The sequence below is a fragment of the Festucalex cinctus genome, chromosome 1 (genome assembly GCF_051991245.1).
Source record: "Festucalex cinctus isolate MCC-2025b chromosome 1, RoL_Fcin_1.0, whole genome shotgun sequence".
NCBI lineage: Eukaryota > Metazoa > Chordata > Actinopteri > Syngnathiformes > Syngnathidae > Festucalex > Festucalex cinctus.
In genome coordinates, this window is record NC_135411.1 from 24208427 (window position 1) to 24217937 (window position 9511).

The 9511-nt window shown below is 42.4% G+C and overlaps 1 protein-coding gene across 1 annotated transcript in view; it reads left to right on the top strand.

Moving 5' to 3' along the window:
• The window catches only part of LOC144020717 (semaphorin-6B-like), a 51849-nt gene extending 42812 nt beyond the window's left edge, over positions 1 to 9037 (top strand). Inside the window, exon 17 of the mRNA XM_077524459.1 lies at positions 2326 to 9037. Coding sequence (XP_077380585.1) covers positions 2326 to 3296 — 971 coding nt within the window. The 3' untranslated portion in view covers positions 3297 to 9037. The remainder of the gene's footprint in view (positions 1 to 2325) is intronic.
• Positions 9038 to 9511: the final 474 nt, after the last annotated feature.

A 9511-nucleotide genomic window follows, 5' to 3' on the forward strand; every position in this document is an offset into this window, starting at 1 on the left:
CACAGTGACTCCCGAGCAAGAGACAAGCATTGACTGCACTTGGTTGCAGATGGGAGTGATTAGAGCTGGGTGGAAACACTGAAGTCATGGTTTGTTGTATGGAGAGAATCTCTGACTAAGCTGCACAATGGAAAGAATGAGGAGTGGGGAAGGAGAAAAATAGGAGTCTGTGTGCTGCACAGTCTGAGTCCTTGATGACAAGTGCAGGCTTCTTCCAACTTTTTTTTTGAGCCGGCAGAGTCTCAAGGCCGCGCTGGAGAGAAGCTATTGTGTAATATAAATCATCTCTCCTAATAGTTCTACAATGAAAACTAACGGCAGTTTGGAGTAGAGGTATTGATTTCTTTGGGTAAATTAAAGCTCAGCGGCTACAAAATGAGAAGAAAAATGTTTCCCTGTGTACACATTAGAGACTCGTAGCTCGGTATTCTCATCCATTTATTTTCTATCGCTTATCAGGTTCAACCTCACGTGCAGCTGGGGCGTACAACAACAACAACATTTCAACATCATTACTGATTGGGAACTAAATTCCAATAGCAGCACTGGTGACTTCAAAATGATAAATGGGAATCCATTGCTTATTTTAATATTTAGTATTTATGTACGTTTTAAATCTTCATGCAAATAATACCAAACTATGCATGTGAGGTGCAATTATTATTTGATCCATTTGGGGTCGCCACTGTTACTTTCTACAGTACTGTACTGTGTATGTATTTCTGACTGAATAGATGTGACTTTAAAAGGAGGGTGTGGCCTGTTGAGGAAGATCTGAGTCAGCGAATGAGAGTGTAGCTAACCATTAGCCACTGTGTTGAGGTGCATTGTAACTTGTGGCAGGCAGCAGTGTTTTTTTTTTTTTTTTTACTTTATTCACTAAAGTTCTTGAAAGTGCACCAACAGCTTTGTATATCCTTGGCCACCGGTGAAGGGACTACAATTTGTTCTAACGAGCAGTGGTAAGCTATATTAAATTTGCCAACAATTTACTTTACCAAATAAGTGTACTTGTGTCACTTAAGACATTTGTGCTTTGCAAAAATCACACTGCAATTAATAAGTGTGAAATGACCCCAAACATCGGACATTCTCTGTCATTTACACACTCGTATTTACTCATACAGTAATTATCAAATTAATTTACTCGCAGCCATTTTCACTGAAGCAACCCCCTTCGCTGCCGGCTGTTTTACTGGATTTGACTGATTTTGCAAGGTCCGCAGAATATTCTGTTCTACTGCTATAAAAACATGGAACTTACCAAAAGAAAGATTAGTCTCTTCTTTCGTTAGGAAAAAAAACAAGTATACTTGTATCTGTTTCCGTTTTGCAGCAATTAGCATTAGAATATAGCTAAATTTCATTATTATTGACAAACCTGTTTAAAACACTGGGAAAAAGCTGTTATTTCAACATGGCCCTGGCTGACCTCTTATACTCTGCTGCCACCTGCTGGCTGATTTTTGCATTAACTACCATTGCTTTAAGCCACCTCTTCATGTCAGAGGCTGTATCAATGCCTTCTGTATGCTCTAGCATAAAAAGAAAAAAAAACTGTATAAATACGTTTTTGGTAGTGTAGGACAAAGTATTAAAAACACATTTATACGTTTTTGGGTTTGAATGAGTTGGGTTTAATCATTTTCTTTCTTTTTTGGTGGTGGGGGGGGGATACTTTTCGACAATTAATATGCAGCTTTTTGCTATTTGAAGAGCAGCCCAGTCTCTGTCCCACTAAAATTCATGAAGAAATAGGGATAACCTCCAATAAGTGTTTTCCATTAAAAAACAAACAAAAAAAACAAACAAACAAACAGGGATTGCACCCCCAGTCCAACATATATATATATATATATATATATATATATATATATATATATATATATATATATATATATATATATATATATATATTTTTTTTTTTTTTTATTTTTTTTTTTAATATTTAAAATTTCGAACATGAATAATCATTAAAAGCATTGCACTATACAGTAACTACTGAAAAACTAAATTATGACCCAAAAATATGGTGGGTGGGGGGTTGGCTCGGCTATTTTGAGTATGTGGGTTCCGCTGTATCTGAAGCGCGCTCAGAACTGAAATTTTGGCCCAGAACACAAAGCCAAAATTGACCAAACAACAGATGAAGACTCAAAACCTGGGTTAATGTATTTTTTTTGTGACATTTTTACTTGCTGGTGCCATGACGTTTTTTTTTGTTTTGTTGTTGTTGTTAATTATTTGTCCTTTAGCTTGATAAAAGTTGGGAAACACTGCCTTTCTGTATATTTGTCATCCTAAGAACCGTTTCTCCTTCTTTAGGTATCCTGCAGCAGAGTCTTCTCATTGAACCCGAGAGTCTCGTCTCTCTCAATCTCCTTGTGGCTTCCGCGGTGTCGGCGTTCACCATCGGGGCGGCGCTCTCGGGCCTCGCCGTCTGCTGGATCATGGCCCACAAGCCCGCCAACCGTCGCCATGGCAACACCACTCAGTCGTCCATCCAGCGGCGTGAAAGGGGCCTATTAAGTAACGCCGGCGGAATGGGAGGCTCGGTGCTCAGCGTGACGCGGCAGGGAGGCGGAGAGCGCACCTGCACTCAGAGCGGGGAGACCCTCTTTGTGATGCCCAACGGCTGGGTCAAATCCGGGGAGCTTGACCCCGGTTTCCTCCCCACCCCCGAGCACACGCCCCAGCAGAAACGACGAGGCCTGCGCCTGTCTGACTCCAACTCCGGAGGATGGGACACCAGCCAGACCTACTTGGGGGGAGGATCCGTGGGTCTGGGTTCCCCCTGTCGAATGCCCCCCTCCGTTTATCTGACCACCAGACTGTTCCAGCAGGGGGGAGGCAGCCGGCACGGCGGCGAGGGCCGGGGGAGCGACACCCCCCGACAGCATTACGTCTGCTTGAGCAGGCAGGAGAAAGGAGGGAAGGGGACACCCAAAGCCCCCTTGAGGAAGTCCGCAGGGGAATACGTGTACCCCATGACGCCCCAGGACTCGCCTGAGCGCCGGCGGGTGGTCTCGGCGCCCAGTGCGCCGGCCGAGTGCTGCGAGCCGCTGCCTTTGCGCTGGCAGGCCCCGGAAGGCTACATCCTTAGCAGCCACGCCATGGTGCCCGTCCCCTTGCCCCCTCCCTCAATGGCGGCCCCCAGCGCTCAGACGTACACCCCCGCTCTCACCAGGGCCCTCCTGAGGGGGGCTTTGGAGCGAGGGGAGCTGGGAGAGCTGGTGGACCTCAGCCAGCTGATGAGTAAGAAGAACTGCAATGACAGGACTCAGGCTGGCCAGTGACTGCTGAGGAAATAAAGGGCCTGCGTGGGCACCTTTCCTTGAGCCTCATCCAGTCCCCCCCTCCGCCACCCCCACCCTCTCATCTCTGGATCTTTTTTGTTCATTGTCATTCAAGCCCTCTGTCTCAGGCGAATCCCCTCTCCCCAATGGCGAGGCTCGAGTTACAACTGGCTACTCCGCCTGCCAATCTTTTGCTGGCTGGCACTAATTGGTCGAATGGACGGAGGTTGTTGCTGTGTCTGCATTGCAGAGCTGCCTCGCCTGCCTGCCAAACACTCTCCAAGTCTGCAGGCAGAGGGCACAAAAAAGGAAGGAAGGCACTTAGAGGCTGCTGTGCATGCAAGGGAAGCAGGCTAACAAAACTGGGATGCTGGTTGCCTCACAGCTATAATAAATGGACAAAAGTCTTGGGATGCTCATCATGCTAAGTTATTCTTTGAAACACATATTCGTACTTGGGAACGGAATCCATCTCTTAACACATTCACTGCCAGCCCAGCAAAAAATGCATCATTTGACGTCTTTTTTCCGTCCATGGCAGTGAATAAGTTAAAGGGACAGCAACATTAAAAATCAACTTTTGGGAGTTTTTAGTCGTGTTAAAATGCTAATTCCTCACCAAACACATGATAGAAATGGTGTTTTAGGTCATTCTGCTCTCCAAGCACCAGCCCCTCCCAACTTGAGAAAACGAGCGAGTGGTCACTTTATGACATCATTAAGTGAGGACCCACCTCCGAAACGCCTCTGTGGACTAAATGCATGCCCACTTTCTCTGAGACCTCGATGAGATAGTGACAAACGTAGCCTTTATCAGTAAACATTCTGTCCAAATGAATTCAAAGCAATCATTTCTCCTTCACATTTGCAATGCCAAAGTGCAATGACAATTGGCCGTCTTAAAATCCCGTTCTGGCTGACACTTGTGTAAACTACATGTAAAACTTTTGTACTCGTGAACCTAACTGAATGAATAGTATAGTGGTTAGTGTGCTGTGCTCCCTATGTAAGCAGCAAGTCCCTGGTTCAAAACCAGCCCAGGTTCCCTCCTTCTCTCTTCTCCTCCTCCACAAGTTCTTGTAGCAAGGAGCCCTTTTGTTTGAAATGTTAATTGAAGAATTGGCTTTTGTCAAGTTGCATGGCGTACTCAGAGGAGTGCTCAAACGCAGAACTCCAACAGCAGACTGCGGTCTACTCGCCGGGGGAGCGGCAGTCATACTGGGAGAGGCGGGGTTTTACTGAACCGGGCGTTTTACTTCCGCATTACAAGACTAACCAGCAAAACTCCTAATATTTCATTAAAAATTCCATTGCCATGGTGTCAAAGGTAAGATTTAATCATTATATGCCGATAGTTAACTGTTGGAAGGGCTTAAAATACCATGCTGTAATCTCTTTAATACCACCACTATCACATCGCAATTATAGAAACTATTAATATGAGACAAACATACAATATAACAGTATGCCATTGTGCCATGTATGTTATCTAGCGCAGTTCACAAACAGTATTTATCTCATAGCATTCCAAAAGTACATAACATTTACCGTTTTTTCCGAACTATAGATCACACTTTTTTTCATGGATTGGCTGTTCCTGCGACTTATACTCCGGAGCGACTCATATATGGAAAAAATATACTGGGGAGTATATAATTTCACAGACAGCCACAAGAGGGCATTCTAGAGTTACACTCTGCTATCTCCAACTCCTTAACAATTAAATATTGAAACAGTAAACGTTAGCTTACAAAGACAACTGAAAACGACTGAGCATAAATGGCCTCCAAAAGCAAATCATGTTCTACAGACTACAAGCTGCAAGTAGTGAACCTTCATAGTGTTAGCATAGCTTACACACCTTTTCAGCCTGTTCTCTATTCTTTCATTAATGCTATAAGTTGCCTTCCAAGATTACAGAATTGTTTTCTACCTATGGTGATATTGCATACTGGACCTTATGGTGAGACTGCACGGTAAATAAAAGACCTTCCATCTTCAACAGAGATGCTAATTATTAAATGAATTAATGTTTGCAGAAATTGACTATAACAGTCTGCTTTTCAGTCTTGCTCTGAGAACTAATCAGAGGATGGAAAAAAATTGACAAATTTGAAATATCCCTTTAATTAAAGAAAGTCAGATTGCTAATTAAAGCTCGGACTGGCACCAAGAATCTGCGTTTGCAATTCGTGTTCACATTAATGAACAAATACTCAAATTTGTTACTTATTGTACTTTCCCCAAAAACGCTACACAGTCCAACAAATGAACAATCCAACTTGATCAAAATGGTGTTGTGCACTTAATGTATCTCTTTATCTACATGCAGTGTCCAAAGTGCTTTAAAAAGCCTCATTCATTCACTTATTTGAAGGCTATCTAATGAACCGACGTGTACGCTGGTGCGTTAACTCAGCGTCATCCTATGTAAAGCTTTTTCATTATAGTTTGAAATAGCTTATTTCAACTTCCAGGATCCCTTGTCAGGCTGTTTTCTTGCTATGGTCCAGTAAATCCATCTATATTGTGTTGTACCAGCTAGCTAGCACTAAGCTAACCTGCCGGTGTTGAAGTGGCCAAACGTCTTTCGTATACTGCTATGATGGCCAACAGTGAAGTAACAAAGATGTTGCTAGTTATCTAGCCTTTATTGACTGACAGCTTAAAAGGGATACTTGACTCATTGAGCCATTTTCAGCAGTAAAAAGTTAACATTTTGTCTATAATTTATGTGATAACCTACCTTTAAAAACAAATTTTTCCACTTGCTGTCGACTGAAGATGACATCATCTGTGCTAAGGAAGTAGTTTACTAACCAAACGCAGAAAACAGGTGAGCCATGATTGGTCGTTACGTACTTCCTCAGCACAGGTGATGTCATCTTCAGTCAACAGCCAGTGGAAAAATTTTTTTTTCAAGGTATTAATTGTACATGAAAATAATGAAGCTATTATTTTAATGCTGGATAAAATACTAAGTTTTCACTGCTGAAAAAGGCCCAATGAGTCAAATATTATCAGTTGAATTTAATGCTCGTGAGCCAGCTAAATATTCCAATGCTCACACAATCAATTCCGCGTATCGGGCTCGAAGGCAGCAAACTTTTCACACGATGCATGTAACACTTGGAAAATTCTAATTCGAGGTTCATTTTACTGACCAATTCACATCGAATCACCACCGATTTGCGCACAATCCTATTGCTAATGGAGTGTACGTTACATGGGCCAGCACTATTGATTGTGAAGCCCTGGTTGGATTAGACTGACATGACAACACTCCACATTTTCACTTCCTTTATTAATGGTTAGTCATCCCAATTCTTTTGTCCAATTTCTGCTTCAGCAGTTCATTTTTTATTTTTATTTTCCAAGGGAGGGGACAATTTCTCTCTCGGATGTTCTGAACTTCTTTGATGTCTGTGTTGTATCGAGCAGAATGTTTTCCGAAGGAGTTGTGTCATAGATTGTATCATAAACGTGTCTGCAGCTCAACTTTGGGTTGTTGTTCGATTACTGTTGATGACCACTGCATCCATTGTCCTCCACCTGTTGGCATGACTTCCAATTGGGCATTTTTGCGATGTACATGTCAAACTTTGGGTGTCTCATCAGAAGTCAAAAACTGAAGTTGTCATTGACTAAATCAGGAGGCCAAAGGAGAAGCTGCATCTGCTTCCTGTTTTGCTGCACATTTAATTCGTGACTGTGGTTATTTAGTGTTCAGTGTATACGGGCAGGGCGGCATGTGCGTTGAATGCCTACAGGAGTCCGCCCTGCCTTATAGCGATGCAGGATCATAACTCTTTGGAGAGAGGAGAGCAGGACTGAAATGTCAGCACTATTCCTGCCAGCCGCATGCTCTGTGTAATGATGTTGTCGGCATCTCAGTCGCCCATTGCTCTTTTCATCCCCTCCGCTCCATGTACTACTTAATGACCAATAATTCCACAAGGATGTCTGGAAAGGTTTGCACCAAAACACTGGAATGAGCAGAAGACCAGACTAGGACAAACGTGTCATTGATGTAACGGGGAATGGCTCGTCTTTTTTCCGCATATCACATATTCATTCATGCCACATTATTGAACACGGTCCAGCTCTAAATGGGTAAGAATTTCCCTGGAAAGCCCACAGAGGGTCAAGGTCTCACAGACGTGATGCAGAACAAAGTGACAGTTACAGAGGCAGTGATGGAAACTCCAATGCCAAAAGGGGTAATGGAAATGCCCCCAGCAGGCAAATGGGGCCATAAATTCTATCCCATCAAAGTGTCGAGTCCCGTGAACGAGTCAGCACTTATATCAGCACAGCACTGAGACGGATGCTGTATAAAAAGATCAAGATGAGATAAGCAAAAGCTGTAATAAGAATGTTTGGTTAAAGCCGACTTACACCGGGTGACCTCAGTGTGTGCACCAATAATGTGGTTTATATGTACCTGTACATAGTAAGGTTCACTTAGAGCTTGAATGCAAACTCATGTCATTATTACAATGAATGTAAAGTAAAAATACTCACCTGCCTGTTTTAATAAGTACGCCAAAGCTGCAATTCAGCCATGATAAGAAACACGAAAGTCGACAATTTCCTTTAAGAGGCCGTTGACTAAATACAAGGCACACAAAAATAAAAATAAAAAATAACAAAGGGAACACAAAATCATCTTAGTATCACTCCACGTCCATCACAATTCTCTGGTTTCGAGTTGTCCAGTTAGGAAGAAATTATGATTGTGAATCAATTTCAACTGCTCCTGTGCGAATGGAGAGTTCAAGGAAGTGGTGCATTATTTTTTTCACCACTAGTGGGAGCACGAGGCCGTATCTGCAACCCATAGAAGTAGATGCCAGCAGACAGGCCAGCACAACAGTAAAAGTGGAAGGCGGCCAAATAAACATACCTGATTAAGTGTCAAAGGCACTTTTGTCTCATTCCAATTGAGCACTTGTGGGACATAATGTACAGTAAATAACATTACATCCACGTCTCGCCGCAGACTGTCCAACATGAACCTGGTCGAAAAATCCCAGAGGAAATCTTCTGTCATCTCATCGGGAACATGCCCAGACATAAACACTACTGAGCCGCATTTTGAGTTGTCTGGGGGAAATTTACTGAAGTGGGATGAACCGGTGATCGCGTTTTTTCCATTTGTTATTTTGAGTAGGATTCTGAATCCAGTTTTCAGACGGTTCATGATCTGGCCATTTTGTTTTCAACAAATGGCATGACTTAATCAATCAGTGAGATCTGGGAGGTGTCAGTCAGGTGTTCCCTTTATGTATTAACATTTTTTGCTGTAAACCTCATGTCAGGAGGATTGATTATATTCCTCGACTGTATATTATAACTAACATACTCAATTTTCCAGTGTCTTTTCATTTCATGTGTGCCAAAATCCTCTTCTTAAGAGTCTTTTCTTGATGCCTGTTTACAAAAGCAAAAAAAAAAAAAAAAAACTTGTGTTCAAGTGCCATGATGACCATTTTAGCCAGGTATTGGCTAATATTGTACTTATTGCAGTATGCGACTTGAGATATATGCCTTTGACCTTACGTGCTGAATGTTTTTCTGTTTCATGTGGGCTTGTACTGTTGATGTGCATCTGCAGTTGATGCAAGCAACGGTGGTTAAAAGTCGTACGATAGCTGTAAATATGTATACAGACATTTTGTCAATATGCTTTATGATTCTACTCATGCTATGAACATGGACTGAAATGCTGCGACGGATTATGGTGGCATCTCTTTTTGTGTGTGTGTGGGGGGGGGGGTTTAGTGTCTTCTGTCACATTATTTGCCAATCAACTCTCATGTTGAATGATTTTGAATATATTTGTCAGCATCCCATCCGGGGAGAACATTTTTTTTGTTTTTGTTTTTTAATTGGCTTTATGCTGTGCAGTAATAGATAAGCACAATGATTATTTGATTGTATTGTTTTGGTTGCAATTCCACAACTGTAACGTTTGTAAATAATGTAGATAATAACCTTGTACACTGTTTGGTTTGTGGGCAGAGAGTTATTTCCCAAGACAGAGAAAAACATAAGTGTGAGGGGTTTATTTGTTTTTGGGGGGGGGTTTCTTCTGTGCCAATGCTGTGAATAAGATGTATGTAAAGTATTTATGTGACTTAGGCTGAACGCTGACTTCAGCCCTTTCCTGTTGCTAGAGTAGCGATGCGGGCCTGAACTGAGCCATTTGCCTG